The sequence below is a fragment of the Aspergillus bombycis genome (assembly GCF_001792695.1).
Source record: "Aspergillus bombycis strain NRRL26010 chromosome Unknown contig00096, whole genome shotgun sequence".
In the NCBI taxonomy this organism is placed as follows: Eukaryota; Fungi; Ascomycota; class Eurotiomycetes; order Eurotiales; family Aspergillaceae; genus Aspergillus; species Aspergillus bombycis.
Genome location: NW_019170098.1, coordinates 124,837 through 140,749, shown reverse-complemented (window position 1 = coordinate 140,749; position 15,913 = coordinate 124,837). Strand labels below are relative to the sequence as shown.

At 48.7% G+C, this 15,913-nt stretch overlaps 4 protein-coding genes across 4 annotated transcripts; 3 read left to right on the top strand and 1 right to left on the bottom strand.

The window, feature by feature from the left end:
• Nucleotides 1-842: 842 nt before the first annotated feature.
• ABOM_008622 (Ras family protein) lies at nt 843-1,762 on the top strand (the record flags this gene model as incomplete). The annotated part of the gene is made up of 4 exons (XM_022535751.1): nt 843-854; nt 995-1,109; nt 1,174-1,449; nt 1,524-1,762. 4 exons carry the CDS (start codon nt 843-845, stop codon nt 1,760-1,762), a joined length of 642 nt encoding a protein of 213 aa, XP_022385786.1.
• Nucleotides 1,763-2,939: 1,177 nt separating this feature from the next.
• On the bottom strand, nt 2,940-4,192 carry ABOM_008621 (flavin adenine dinucleotide pyrophosphatase; the record flags this gene model as incomplete). The annotated part of the gene is made up of 3 exons (XM_022535750.1): nt 2,940-3,567; nt 3,624-3,829; nt 3,989-4,192. The coding sequence occupies 3 exons, from the start codon at nt 4,190-4,192 to the stop codon at nt 2,940-2,942; spliced, it is 1,038 nt and encodes a 345-aa protein (XP_022385787.1).
• Nucleotides 4,193-4,535: 343 nt separating this feature from the next.
• Nucleotides 4,536-5,161, top strand: ABOM_008620 (GMF family protein; the record flags this gene model as incomplete). The annotated part of the gene is made up of 3 exons (XM_022535749.1): nt 4,536-4,538; nt 4,603-4,914; nt 4,970-5,161. 3 exons carry the CDS (start codon nt 4,536-4,538, stop codon nt 5,159-5,161), a joined length of 507 nt encoding a protein of 168 aa, XP_022385788.1.
• Nucleotides 5,162-10,118: 4,957 nt separating this feature from the next.
• On the top strand, nt 10,119-11,358 carry ABOM_008619 (uncharacterized protein; the record flags this gene model as incomplete). Its single annotated transcript, XM_022535748.1, has 4 exons — nt 10,119-10,288; nt 10,352-10,954; nt 11,018-11,212; nt 11,274-11,358. The coding sequence occupies 4 exons, from the start codon at nt 10,119-10,121 to the stop codon at nt 11,356-11,358; spliced, it is 1,053 nt and encodes a 350-aa protein (XP_022385820.1).
• Nucleotides 11,359-15,913: the final 4,555 nt, after the last annotated feature.

The window sequence follows — 15,913 nt, the reverse complement described above, 5'->3', positions numbered from 1 at the left end:
CTTTCCCCAAAACCAAGAAAGAAAAAGAAAAGAAGAAAAAGAGAAAGGAAAAGGCCCCCTTTCATGAATCTTTTTTATTGATTGTTGTTATTATTCTCCAATCGGTACTCATTTTGACCACCGCTCTCCCTGAAAAAGGAACCCTAGAGTAATTCACTCTAACAGAATCGTCTCGAGTAACCAAAACGGTATGTTGCTTTATCTGTGTTAGGAATTTTTCTTTTTCTTTTTCTTTTCTTTTTTTTTTATTTCTTTTTCACTTTTCTTCTTCTGCTTCTTCTGCTTCTCTTTTGGCCCTATCCTTCAATTAATCCCCCACCTCCGTTGCTCACGTTAAACTCTCCTTAATCATCATTCCCCCTTCCCCCCTCCCAATCTCCACCTCATCTCTTTCCCCTAAAACCCTCTCCAAAAGGAGCAACGGTTTGATTGTGTTTTTGGCTTAGTTTCTTAGTTTGGAAATACTAGAAGAGAAGTCGGGTTTCTGCTCCGTAACAGCGAAAGGGAAAACGGCCTGCCGCCTCGCATTCAATTCCCGCCGATTTCTCGAAGTTCCACGAACTCCTGCCCCCCTGATCCTCTCAACCCCCATCCGCCTTTAAGCTTGGCCTAGTCGACTCACTAGACCCGCCGTTGCTGTGGACTTGTCTTTTAGGCGCCTCTGTTCTGCGCGAAACTCCCGACAAGCTGGGCCCCGACTCTTGACCCTGCTGCAAAAAAGAAAATTGTGCTACCGCTCTCTCGACCCGCTGTCACTACGCCCGTCGGGATAGCTTCGATCATCGCCTTCGCGCACCTTTCATCCTTCCTATCAGACACACATCCGGATAGAAGACTCTAGAATGGCTTCAAAGGTAAGCTTGTTCTCCCCGACGCACCGGCCCTGGCACCCGTCTCCCTCTCTCTCCCCTTGCTCAACTGCGAATCCCGATTCCATCATGCCCCTTTCAGAACATGGCGCAAGTTAAGTTACTCACCCTTGGACGAACTCTAGTTCCTACGAGAATACAAATTGGTAGTTGTTGGTGGTGGTGGTGTCGGAAAGTCATGCTTGACTATTCAACTGATTCAGAGTCACTTCGTCGATGAATATGACCCGACAATCGAAGGTGAGTCGCCTCCCCATCGAAAATTCCTCTGCCCTCCGGTTACTCATCGGATTCCGGTAAACAGATTCATACCGCAAGCAGTGTGTTATCGACGAGGAGGTCGCTCTGTTGGATGTCCTAGATACGGCAGGACAGGAGGAATACTCGGCAATGCGTGAACAATACATGCGAACCGGTGAAGGGTTCCTTCTCGTTTACTCCATAACGTCACGCCAGTCCTTTGAAGAAATTATGACATTCCAGCAACAAATTTTACGAGTCAAGGACAAGGATTATTTCCCTATCATCGTGGTCGGTAATAAATGCGATCTAGAGAAGGAGCGAGCCGTCACAGTAGAAGGTGGGTAACGAGCTAGTCAGCTCTCTCTCTCTCTCGCTGTAATGACTGTGACTGATGGATGTGACTATCAACAGAGGGTGAAGCTCTAGCAAGACAGTTTGGCTGCAAATTTATTGAAACATCCGCGAAGTCTCGCATCAATGTCGAAAACGCATTTTACGACCTCGTCCGTGAGATTCGTCGGTACAACAAAGAAATGTCGTCGTACCCGTCAGGCTCGGGAGCCTTCGGCAATCGCGCCCCAGAGGGCAAAATGGACGTGAGCGAGCCAGGCGACAGCGCTGGTTGCTGCGGAAAGTGTATTATAATGTAATTGGGTAGGCGCTGGAGTTGAAAAGGATACAAGCACACGAGTCGAGACACGGAAGGAAGCAAAACATATAATAAAATTCGACTGGAAACGAGATATTGGCGACAGGAATAGCGCCACGGCCTCGGAGCTAATTTTGGCTTGTCGACGCTTTTTGGATTGTGAAATTTATACCATACGAGACTCGCTATCGGATGTGATGCCTGCTCCATGATGCCGTCATCATCTCCATGAACGTTCGATTCCCCCTTTGTTTCTTTGTTTGTTTATTTTTTTTTTTTTTTTTTGGAAAGACTGTTCTTGACGATCTCGTTCTTGGGTAGAACGAGGAATTAACCCTGTCAGTAGATCTGTGCAATTTATATAGGTACATGTTATTGTCATGGTTTTCATTCTGGTTACGTTGAACTGCAAAATCATCTTTGGTCGTCCTTTCATCATCATTGCCCTTAGTCTGCGATCTTCTGCAGGGGCAACATCCCCGTTTTGCGTTGTTCTATTCTTTTCCTTTCATCGCTTGGGCATTGGTGTGGCACTTTGCTTATCTCTCGAACATATCTCGCGCAAGGACATGAGCTGTCCGAACACTTTCTCCAGGTCGCCAGCAACCAATATATCGGGGCTTGCAATAGTCTGGGACTTCAGCGCTGAATCTTGCGGTTGTCTATCCTTGACTTCTTTTGCGGTTCTGCTGTTTATTACCAGTTTCCGCCAAGACATGCACTGAAGATAGTTCATCCCATCTTCTCTGTTCCTTTCCTTTAATAACCTGGTTTTTCCCATTCAATGAAAATATTGGTAAATCTTGCTTCGGAATTTTTGGGTGGATGCAAATAGGCTTCTGTATGCTTAGTCGGAGCACTTTTTTGGATATGGGAAATATGATCCTGTTTGATACTTCCAGCGCAACACGGGATTGGGTTTCTATAGGGACGTAGTGCTTCCTCAACTTCATCGGTTTGATCTCCCGGACATCAATTTTCTGTTCTCGCTTATAACTTGTTTGGTTGAACGGGTTTATCTAACCGCCAGCAGCATGAAGTGACAATCCGACTACTAGACAGACATCCAAACTCTTGCGTGCAGTTGCTCAAGTTATATGCTTCGAGCGCGGCTAATGTCTAAGCGTGTATCGACAGTTGCATCAAATCTATGTACATCGGCATCACCGGCCGTTTCCTTATTTACCTTCCTCTGCATCAGAAGGGGGGTCAAGCTCATCTTCCTGCGAGACTCTTGTGCCCTGGACATTCTGCTCGACCTCCGAGACCAACGAGTCCATGAAATCTTTGTCGGTTCCAACCAAAGTTACGGTGTTACGCTTCTTTCCCCAGCGGGGATAACTACCAACCTTGATTCCTCGTGAAGATGTCCGCGTTGCAAGGTCCGTCAGGTACGGCGCCACAGCACTCTCGGGGAGGGGGGTGCTGAATAAGTAGCGATAAATGCCTTTGCCCTCAGGGTCGGTTAACCGAGGAAGCAGAGTAGGCTTCAGATGCTCAAGGAGCTTCTCGAATAGGCGAGGAACGCCTGGCAAGATATGCACATTACCGTTGACGATGGCGATTGGCACCCACATATCATCTGCCACGAAGGTAGCCTGCTGCTCCTCCGACAGAGTATCATCGTGGGGAAGTTCAACCATACGCAGCTTGGCTGTTAGACCGGGGGACGGGGTATCCCAGTCAAATTGCGGTTGCATTGGGTGAGGCTTGGAGAGCTTCTTCATACGCTCAAAAGCGCCTTGGTGTAGTTTCAACTTCAGACCGAATGCCTTGGCTATGGATTCATACGTAATATCATCGTGGCTTTTTGCCAAGGGGCGTATAGTTAGCTTCCGATATAGCACGACGGTCTTGGGAACTGTGGAGTCTTTCGAGAGAAAAGAATAGGGTATACGGACGTCGGTCCAATGCCTCCACTGGTCACCACAAAATCATAGTTGTTACTCATGCGCCTGACGGCCTCAATAATTTCACTGTCGTCATCGGCAATGACTTCTACCCTCTTGAGCTGAATCCCAAGGGAGAAGCAATACTTGGCGAAATATGCGGAATTGGTGTCAATTGTCTGAGAGTTTGGGCTCCAACTATCAGTCACTCATTCGGGAACAGGCACATGACCTCGGTGCAACACACGGCAAGGGAGAAAGGGAGGGTCGGGCATAAATGGTAGTAGATAGGCCGGTTATCAGAGCTGACTAGCCGATTCCATTCAATTAATACACACCTTTCCGCCAAGCACCTCATCACCAATAATCAGGCATGCTGCCGTGTGTATCGTTTTCGTGTAGTTATGCACCGCGGATGATGTCATGTTGGAGGCACGAGTTTGAGGAATCGATAAGGGCGGCAGAGCGACCGGAGAGGTGGAAGTGTAATTGAGTGATGGTCGAGCGAGGTGGCGGGTCAACTGACTGAGACGGCTGAACATGGAGGGAGAGAAGCGCGAATGGAGGAGGAGGAGGTGGTGGTGGTGGTGAGAAAGAGGAAAGGACACTAGATGGGGGTTGAGACACAACCTCAGGCAACGTTTCAGGGCGACTAAATGACGGCTTTTGGAGGTGGAGTGGGGAAAAACTCCCTTTCCGCCTCATCCCACTTTCCGCAGAAACGTGGAGCACCACCTAGTAACCGTTGCTCATTTCTCCTTTTGTGCTATTTTGCGCTGGAATTCCTGATCTAAATCGAGGAAATTAGAAGACTTCCTGTTCTTTCAGATCCTTCGGAAACCGAGCGACTATAATTGGCTTGGATCCGGACGAGGCATTTACAACATGGTGAGACTGCCCCGCATTCCCCCCTCGTAAACGTTGCGCCCCTGACGATATCTCGGGGAGACAGGCTTCTGAATCTCGGTTATATGCGTTCTCTCCGGAGACAAAGGAGAAACTGCGCAAGTTTCGTCTGGGAACTTCTAGAGCAAAGGATCCTCAAGCTATAATATGTAAGGCTCACCTTCTCTCACGCCGACCGTTACGCCGCCGATGCCAAGTGTATAATAAGTTGACGGTCAACCTACTAGACATCATCGACCAAAAGAGCCAAGAGATTCGTCCTGAAAATGGCGAAGTGTACACGAAGATGACAGATGTGGCCGACGAGCTCCCTGACTCATCGCCCCGTTTCATTCTCCTGAGCTATCCTTTAACTCTGGTGAGTGATCATACCACAAGTCTCCCTTCCACTCTTATTGACCGGTCAACGGCAGAAATCCGGTCGTCCCTCGGTTCCTTACGTCCTTCTCTACTGGCTCCCAGAAAACTGCAACCCAAATTCGCGAATGATGTACGCTGGCGCCGTTGAATTGATGCGCAACACCGCACAAGTCAATCGCGTGATTGAAGTTGAGGAAGAGGATGACATTATCTCCATTGAATCGAAACTGCAGAGTGAGGACTGAGCTCGAAGGCTCATCTTGGATAGACGGTTTTCTTTGGCAAATTAGTTCATGACATTGGCGCTTCTATCTACGGTCGGCGTTATGCACTTGACACTGTTTACTTTTTGATATATATTGTGATGTTACTAGTAGCAGGCTCAGGGTCGTGCTATACCCCGACAGCGGGAGCTGGAGCTGATAGGGCACGGTACGATCTCATCCATACTCATTGTTGATATATTACACTTTCATAACACGCAAGTTTCGCATGTGGTCTCTCATGTAGCTAATATCAGACAAAAATCTAGCTAGGCACGATTGAAGCCATCTCGGTCAAGCTCAAGTTCATTCGCTCCTTCCTAGACCTTGGTTAATGGTACATCTTTTCTGGAGCGCTCGTGCGGCTCAGCACACCCATTATAGTCGCATGGTTATACAATATCGAGGAGCTGGATGACTGGCTTTTTCATACATACTGGTTTCCAACATCTGGGATTTGCAGTCAAGCATTTGCTGTTCATCAAGCATATCGACTGGCCTTGCGGGTATATATCCGTAGGGCACGCCAAGTTTTGGAAGCGTGTTATTTATCTCTTGCCGGTCTCGTGTGCCCCATTACGCCCGGTTTCTGCGAGTATGTATACACAAACCTAAAGGCATCACAGCTTTCGAATGCAAGGGCTTGCATTGAGAATGCTTTGGTCCCGCTTGTAAGTTTAGTGCGTATTCAAGAGATGTCTTCTGGCCCCTTTTTCAAGCTCAATGAGGTCGGCATGAATACGACGGCGAGATCGCGCATCACGATCGAACTTAGACCACAACTCATGCGTTGTTTTGGGTCATCAGCACTGCATAGTTCGGTCAACAATATAAGACCGTCCGCCTAGTGAGATATATTGAGGGGATATTCAGCATGAGGCCGTGAGCACAATGATTTTCCATTGGAGCACGTGTGTTTGTGTTTGAAGCTGTGCCGTGGATCCATTTGACATACACTTTCCACAATAATCTCGGTGGGAGAGCAGCACAACGTAATCAGGAAACAGTTCATTTGGGAGGGATGACAAGTAGACTTCTTAATAGAGTCGAATACTATACAAACCCAGGATGTACTACAAATTCATCGGGAATCGCAGTATGGACGTTTATAGATGCAGCGTATAAAAACAAACCAATACCTAATCCGATTGCATGAATGATACACATGGAACCACGATTTAGCAGAAAGCCAAATCCATTACTAGCTTCGTACGTGCCGCTCCACAGTGGAGATTTTGAGCCGGGACTAAGGACTCAGCTAGGTTTGAGAGGCCTTAACGCTTGACACCTGGTCGTGCTGCTGCCAACCCAGAACTTTCCGGGACAGAAGTTGGTAACTTAGTCCTTTGCCATTGTTCATTGTCAGCCAGACTCACCATCCATGAATATGATTGGGGGATATCTCCACTCTCTGCATGGCTCGGTCATGAAAATACCCCTGTCTGGACCGGTCCCGGTGACCTGGCCAGTGGCCACCCTTCTCAGGCACTGACCACCGTGTCGATTGGGGGGGGATACTACTCCACCGGTGGAGATGCTGAGGATTGCTGAGGAGGTGTGGAATCGTGGTGGTTGCTACCGTTTTTTCGACTCCATAGTAGTCTAGACGCCTGAACCACGCAGCGAAAAACGTTGAACTACGGACCGAGGTCCGTTTCTGGTGGAAGTTACTCATGCAATCTCAACCTGATTCATAGGGCACACAATCGATATAGATTAAACCCACCGATTAACGATCAGCAATAATAAGTAACATCACCCCAATTTAATTCCTTGGAAAACCGGTGGGGAAGGAAGACTCCTGAAAAAATTCCGTAGGGTAGAAATTTCTCCGACACCCTCGTCAGCCTGCATATGGGGGTGACCTCGGACGGGACACCTGCAGCAGCAGCAGCACACACCCACCCACCCAATACAATTTGACTACTAGTTAGCTACATAAGTATCTTCGATACAGCTTCTAGTACCTGAACGCTGCACGTTAGTGAGCCACTTAATTTCTTAACGACCTTCCCGGTACGGAATGCCGTGCGCGCATAGGAGAGGAGGGGGGAAAGGCGCGATTTAGTAGTCCAGTTGAGTGAGAACTAAGGCTGGAACTGGAACATCCGGGCCCCGAATGCAGCCACCGTTCTGCATGATTGTCAGACGCCGTTGGGATGGCGCCCTCCTCCCCCTTAGTAAGTGAGAGCAATTGTCCTTGCGTGGCGAAGGGTTCCTGGGGCGCGTGTTTGCATCATCGTGCAGCGAGTCTTGTCCTGTTTCGGTCGCTAATGTGATCGTGGGCTGTTGAGGGGCTTGTTCGTACGATCGTGGCGGCGTCGCTGGTGCTCGGGGGGGTGTTCGATATGTTTACGTCGAGGTGCATAGGACATGCATGGCATGGAAGACTCGGTGCACGTAGCATCTAGGGATAAGGTGAGGTGGAATAGGGGAAAGGGGGAAGAGGGGGGGGGAGGGTATCCCTTTTGAATTATACTCTGAGCATGGACGCTGTCAAGCCCTCGGTTACTAAATAAAGCCGTCTGGTTAAATACTAGGGGGTTGTTGATCATTCTGGTAGACGATAGTGATCTGAAGACTCTCGCCGGTGTTTCCGGTGGGAGACCACTACGGTTTCCTATTTGGGGAAGATGAGAAGTATCGTGATGTGCAGTTAGTTGGGCCATTAATAATTTCGTCGTGGTCGGCTGAATGATTGGAACTAATGCGGGGGAAAGGCCGGCGGCGGCAGACTGAGTCGATTGCCAGTAGGAATCGTTAGTCTTATTAGTCCTATTATCGTCAGGGGAGGACTGAATTGGTATGGAGCAAGTAACGTAGTATCCTATGGGCACTTGCTAGATTGGATTACTAATTGGCAACCTGGACCATCACTGTGATGGTCGATTTCATTTAGACAGAGTTCTCATATGATCATCTCTTCGTTGAGGCATTTGGAAGAGACCACTCGTGCTGTCGACCTTGAGTATTTCGAATGTGCCTCCTCCGCGGCTATCTATATCCTCCGCGGAGGACGGACGCAAAGCGTTCAAGTATAAGACGGGGTAATACTAGTATATGCGTCCATAACCCTTCCAGTGGGACAATGGCATGATACGAGGGATCATCTTGCTCATGGTCATGACCATACAAACCTTATTTCCTGTCCGGCGACGATGAACGGCATGGACTGATTGATTCAAGCAAATATTCGTATCTGCATGTCCTCTGGAAAATAAGGCCGATTTAGCTGACAATAAAATACTGTATTTCATACAGTCGTATTGACCGATATCCAGAACCACGGCCTTGGTCCGCCGCTCTGGACAGTGTATGTACATACATAGTACATACATGGTTGAATTGGCAGATGGATTAGTAACCACAAGGACCAAAGTCCAACAGCTCAGGCCCTCACCAATGTCTCACGATCGCCATATCCTATGCCCAGGCAGTCCATGAATGGGACCTTCAGGCTGACTGTCAAACTCTGGGCTCGGGCATTGTTCCCGAGCGGGAACAGCGCTATGATTTAGTACGATGGCTCCGTCGCTTCGGTTCGCCTACTAAATTCCATAGATACTGGTAGACAGGTGGGCCATACCAACGGAGTTCCCTAGCAGCTACCTGAACAAAAATTCCTTCAACCTGCCAGCTTATTATGCGCCAGACTGGCGGAGGCATTAGATCAGCCAACCAATTGAACCGGCAACCCGGGAAGTGGAAATATTACCCTAGCTTTTCTTATTTTTCCTGATTGTGTTTTTATTGTTTCTACTTCTCACTGTTGTTTACATTCTTACGGCTCGGTATTTGGTACTTGTATCCATGTGTCAACCCCGAACCTTAAGTCTATGGAGTATTATTCTTTGCTTTTTCTTTCATTTAAAAATTCCTTCCTGTATTGGGAATCATGAAGAGAATTGGATTTGAAGATGTTACAAAATTTGACTACTTGGATGTACTGTACGTAATGATCTAGGTACCTACGAGTTAATACACGGAGAGATGGCGAATGTCATTTTGACGCTCTGGAATTTTTGATGATTTTCATATGCATTAACAGTGATCCTGACCATTATTAATTTGGTACGATATCGTCGGAAATATTGAAAATATAAAATAAAAATGAAAATAAAAATAAAAAATAAAATGATTAAAATAAAAAGTGCGAGCCATGGGCCATTCCCTTTAGACTCAACCCATACGGAGCTGTACCCACCCCTCTCTCGCTCATCCGGTTCCCCCAGAAAGCCTATCCGGCTTCTATTTATCGTTCGGTCCGCCGCTGTTGGTGCGCTGATATTATTTCTTTTTTTTTTCTTGTTTTCTCCCGGTGATTTGGCTACCTGATGTTGGTCGCTTCTTCACAACAACGTATATAGTTCACCGTACCCCATCGACAGTTAAGGTACTACTTAACCTGCCGCCACCTTCGACCTCTCCCTCGGATTTGACTGATCCAGTCCACCACTGGATCTGACCGCCACTCGGCCAATCAAGCGAGCCCACTTCCTTGCCATTGCAGACCCTGCGCCTTGGGTTTTACCTCACCGTCTCGCTGGGTCTCCCAGTCCTGTGGTTCGGTACTCGTCTGTGTGACCTGCTCTGACTATAAACTTAACCATCAACTTCAACCACCACGACTTCACGGGTGATCACCTTCCATATCGCAGACGACTGGTCAATTCGTCTCTTTTTTTTGCACTCAACTTTTTTTTATTATTTTACTGCCCCCCTTCACCCCACAGGTGGGATACGCCAACCTTGCAGCCCCTGGAGGATATAGAAGGACAGAACCAAACTCAGTACCAACGATTGCGAATACAGTTACTATCGATACGAATAGAAAAGAATTATCTGCCGATGTTATTCCCGAATTTAAACGACACCAAAAAATTATACCAAATCTAAAACATCACCATATACATATCGACTCGGAAAACCCCCAAGCAACATGTCCAGCCCAGGGGACCCGAAACAGCCCAATGAGGGGAAGCCAGAGGGCTTCGCGAAGTACCTCCAACGAATGAGAACGGTGCTGAGGAAAAGCTCGTCTTCGAAGTCCGAATCAGCATCCAACTCGCAGGAAACCAGTGGACAAGCTTCGCCGACCAAGTCCGCATCGTACGGCCTCCCCTCTCTTTTTTCTTTTTTTTCGCACCCATGAGCGCACTAACTTGAGCGCAGTCCGAAAACTACTGCTCCCGCTAAGGCTACGGCTGCCCCAAAAACAACGGCTGCTCCCACAAAGCATACTGCCGCCAAATCCGGCCCCGAACCGACCGTATTCAAGCATTGGGGCGCTATTCAGGAGGAGAAGGCTCGTTCGCTGTTCGCCAAGTATGGGTTGACCCTGGAACCCGGGGAATGGAGGTCGCCGACCGACACTGAGGTTCAACGTGTGGCCAAGCCGATTCGCATGAGAGTTCGCCGCACCTGTCACCGCTGCCAGACCACCTTCGGAATCGACAAGCTCTGCTCCAACTGCCAGCATATCCGCTGCAAGAAGTGTCCCCGCTACCCGCCGCATAAGTCGCACGACCATCAGACCGAGTCCGCCCTCCAGACTATCCTCTCGCAGAAGGGCAAGGAGCCGACCGGTGTGCCGCGCAAGGCGAAGGAACCGCCGCTTACACTCCCATCTCGCACCGGCGGCCAGGACCTCGTCCGCAAAGAAGTCAAGCAGAGAGTGCGTCGCACTTGCCACCGTTGCTGTACGACCTTCGCGCCGGACGCCACAGAGTGCGAGAATTGCAAACATACCCGGTGCAAGAAGTGTCCCCGAGAACCGTATGTGACAGTCTTACCCCGCGGGGTTCCAATGATAGCGACATCTGTACTGACTACTCCCAGGGCTAAATTGGACAAGTATCCCGATGGTTATCCTGGAGATGTGGATCCTCCTGCAGAACCGCCAGCACGCACGTGGAAGAAACCGCGTCTGCGCGTGCGATACACCTGTCATCTGTGTTCAACCATGTACCGGTCGGGGGAAAGGACATGCTCGAATTGTGGGCAGGAGAAAGGCCCGGAAACCATACGAGACCCGTACGTTGGAACCCCCTTTACTACGGATGTGCGTTTTCTTTTTTTACTGACTTCATCCCAGACCCAAGAAACAAAAACCAGAGCCAGACCCGGAGGTGGTGAGACGGGTGGAAGAGCGATTGAAGCTTACGATCAGCGCTGGTTAGGAATGCAATTGGGGCGCGGGTACGGGTCTCACACACCTCTGCGGTGTTGGCCTGTTTCCATGAATTCTCTTCTCACTGCAGCAACACGACTAGCGTCCACTCTTTTTCTGACTACAATACCATTTGATACAGTGGAGCAGGCCCCAGGGAGCCTCTCCGTGTCGGTCCTTGTTTGAAAATACTGTCCATCACAAAATAGCCTGTCTCAGTAGGTACTAGTAGGAAGGATGACTGCCAACACCTGTAACCAATCCTGCACCTCCGTAGCGTATAAGACCAGGCCAAACAATTGGCACACGCAAGCACAGCTGTCAACGGATGTCTGGCCCAAAGTAAACCCACTGTTTCGGAACGATAGTCCCGCACTTGCTCTAAAATTATCCCCGGGGTCTGGAACGGGGGGGACACACAGACAATCCCTCCCAGTATTCCTTACTTTCTACACACCTACTATTGGTCGAATTAACCCGAGTACAGGTAGCTCACGGTGAGCTCTCACAACTTAAGAAACCGTTAGACCCCACTGGACCTGTCAACCAAACCCTAAAGTGGCTCTACCTATCTAATTGAAGCGATAGACAGGCTGGAAGATAAGTAGAGCCAGGAAGTGGGGAGAGAGGGAGGGGGGGGACCATAGCGGTCCCGCGCGGAATAACGGTCGGACATGATCTGGGTCAAGATCATTTAAATTGAGGGGTTCCAGAAAAGGTCACTTCCTACTAAGTCCTCCGTCCTGTGCACTTGTATAGATGGATTGGAACTAATTTGTTCGGTATGGCATGATTCAGGCCAATGGCCCGCTCCGGTGCTACTCGGTCGTACCGGGAAAACTCCGGTGGTACCTTTCGAGCCCTACAGATGGGTATTAATAGAGGTGGTTATGTATGGTACTGTCTGTAATGGTCGTACGTACTAGGTAGTACGGATTTTCATTCAGGGTATCTGATTAACTTTTGAGTATGTTGGCTGACAGCATAAGCGATGGGAAACTGGTACAGGGGTGCAGTCAGCAAAGCAGAAGTAGATATGTACCATCATGATCATCACCGATGCTCTCCCATGGACCTATGAAGCGAAGAAAAAAAAAATGAAAAAAGAACAAAGCGCAAACAAAGGACGAGTAATTCCAAATTCTCTCTGCTCATCCAAATGCCGACCAAATCCCGTCACGCCATCCGTCTGATGCACCGAGGAATCCTGCAGCCCAGCCGGCTGGGCAAGGATTCCCACTTTTCAATCCCCACCGGGACATGTACGACGCCCACTTCGTCTGGAGTGTCGGGTCCGCTTGGCAACGAGGCACTATGGCACTGACGGACAGGTGCTGGCCTGCCTGTCTGCCTGCCTGCCGGCCACCTGTCACGCACTCTTTCGGACAGTTCCAGATTGACGGGTCGGCTGATGTTCGGGCCCGGGCGTCTATGAATTCACTAGTTGCATGTATGATAGTCTAGATGGGCATGATCTGCTGGGGATTGACGGGCTCAGAACAAGCGATACAGCGTCCCGGGTCATGGATTCACTCCGAATTATGCTTTTTATTTTATTTTATTTTTCGTTACTATCTGATTTCTTTCATGAGTCGTGGTTTAGGCATCTAGCCGGGATTTGACGCTTGGACTGACTGACTGACTGACGAGCCAAGGGACTTATGAGGCATGATATCCGGTTCATTCAGTGTTGTTCAAGAGCTGGGATTCTCCGGCCGAGATAGGGGGAGGGTGCAGAGTTGCGTAGCTTGTGAGTAGCGACAGGGGGGCTTGGCTGATAAGAACGTTACAGTTGAAGTGGACTGGGCTAGTTATATCCGCTCCTGAAGATTTCATCCGAGGTTGTGAAGCTGGTCTCGGTCTCCCAGGACTGAGTAATCGCCCAGTTGCTGTGCGAACTAACCAGCCATCTCCCAACCCCAAGTAAGTAACCGTAAAGTTTATGCGAATCGACACACCACCCAGGAAATCCAATTCCGACATCCTATCCAGCATTTCCATAGTCACCGGCGCGTACGTTGACGATCCAGGATTAAGCTTCTCAATAGAGCACCCATCTAGTCAGCCAGCGCAAGCAAGCCCAAACCAACTGATTCAGTCCCATGTTATTATGAAGGATCGATCCCCATGCTAAAAACCAAACCCCCCGTCCATACTACGGCGTACACCGGTCCCGTTAGCGCCGCGCCTTGTGTAAACATAGCAAAAGTAATCACTTTATTTTCCAGTGCAATACGCCTAGTGGAGGTACTCCTCCCCGCCGTATGCTGGTTCTGGAAATCCCCGAGTAGGCTAGAGAGCGCTCGGGCCACTCTTACTATGGCTCTTTTTGGTGTCGTTGTGGTCGATCGTCCGATAGTGGCAAGGCCGGTCTGGTCGGATTGACCGTTCCGGTGGAATGGCGTTGTGGGTTCAATAAGGTTTAACGGTGTTGGTTTATTGGGGTAGAGTAATTAGTGAGGGGGTTATTTTATGGATGTGGTTAATATGGTGGTTCTGGGATGGTGGCTTGTTTTCGTTGATCAACTCTGTGTGTATAGTACTTTACTTTGTTGGTGTGATCTGCTGTCATGACTCAGGCGATTGGTGGTATTCGGATATCAATTAAAAAAACAGCAGGGGAGAAGAAGAGGCGAAAAAAGATAAAGAAAAAGTACAGAAAAGTATAAAAGAAACGAAAAGAAAAGCAATTCCACCATTGTAACCATTGACTCGGAAACTTCAGTATTCCATGTGTACAGCAGTTCATGGCTGTGTAACGTTCTCTGCATTTATGCTTATTTGAACTGTATTACGCAGCCGTTATCTTGAACAATTTTACACAAGTCATACCACACACACATTTTAGGATCATCCAAAGCTAGGGCGCGAGGAATGAGCTTATAGTCATTCCCTATTATCTTCTTTAATTTCGGGGGATTTCCGGGGTCTTCTCAATCTGTAAGGGTGATCCTAAGTGTTGCTATTATAGTAGCATCCCATTATTATTCTCGTTCTGTCCCAGTTTCTGGACCGTTTTCTTGTACTGTACCATGGAATTCTTAATTAGCCCCCTTGGCGGTTCGGTCCGTGACCCGCCATGGTTTCCTTGGAAAGAAACTGGCTTAACCGAAGTATTATTGTATTGTGGTCAGGTATGGTATTACCTGGTATCACCGGATAAATTCAGACATGACCAATTCTTAATTCTATAACCAAGGATCACCCATGATCTTCTTCTATAGCCCCATAGACTTATCTCTTTGTCTACCACGACGGATCAGACAAGATGTGCTCCGTATGCGCTCATGAAATATCGCTGCAGGCATACATCAGGCGAGAAGGCAACCACCGACAGCCAACGCCTTGCATCGGGGCTGCCCGGTCCTGTCAGCAACGCGCGAGCTTTCTGCGAGGATGCTTCCTGCGTTTCCCTCCTCGGGGCACGCCGTGTAACATGGATTAAAGAGACTTATGGAAAGATTTCCACACATTCCCAGCAATGAGGTTGGATGCAGGTCCACTTTCCTGCAAGATGCAATTCCAACACGACGCACGAGGTAAATACTCTATCCACCTACCAGCCCAAAAATGGAGGATGCTGTCTGGCTGCCTAGCTTCGACCTCGGACTTGTGTAGTCCAGCAAGACGAATCAACAGTTGGAAATGGCGCCGTGGTCTCCCCAAGACTATGGGTGCGTGCAGATCCCCACGCAAACAACTCATCTGTTGGGACCACCTCAATTAATGGCTTGATTGGACCCGTCATGTTGCTTATCCCGGATCTTGTCGGGTGATTCTGCGCTCTCTAAGAGGTTCATTCCTTACAGACTCGGTGGAGAAGAACAACAAACAAGGCTTTTTGTTTTCGAAGGCAACTTCGCACGGCCCCGCTGAGAAGTTCCAGCGCAACGGAAACAAATAGGATCGTTCCCGCGGAACATATCCCTACCTATATAACGATATTCCCTGTCTATATTGATCCACTTTTCGAGGGGCGATTCATGTGTCACTGGTTTGGGAGCGGTGGAGTCCCCGGTGAATTTTTTCTCACTTCGGTGGTCCGTTTTCTTCATCGCATCCCTGTCTGCTTCTTAGCATGACCAAGTCATGCATTGGTGGCTCGCCGAGGGTGTTATGCACTGGGTGCTCTAATAGGCAAGGCATGAGATGCCTGCACCGTCATACGGTGCTTCAATTCGTGCTGACCATTCTGCTAGTAGCTCATTTGCCGACTGGTGGCGCCGCATACACGTTGTTGCCGTCTATCGTTACAGTCGTTATGCAGCTTGATGTTTTCGCGGGTATGTAGGACTTTTCCATCCGTATCTGTTTAGATGCGAATTACCAGTACGGAACGCGATCAGGATCGTTACATGTAATGGATGGAAAGTGATAATGTAAGATTCTTTGCCCGTTAAATGGCTCCTGTTTAGGAAGGTGCTCGGAGTATCCATGGACTAACCGAGTACTTTGTCTCTGTTTCTCCCTTCATATGATCCACATCAATTCCGATGAATGAAATGTTTCTGGGCACATGAAAATGCTGTCACAATCTTTACTAACCGTTCAGTCCCCTGAAACAA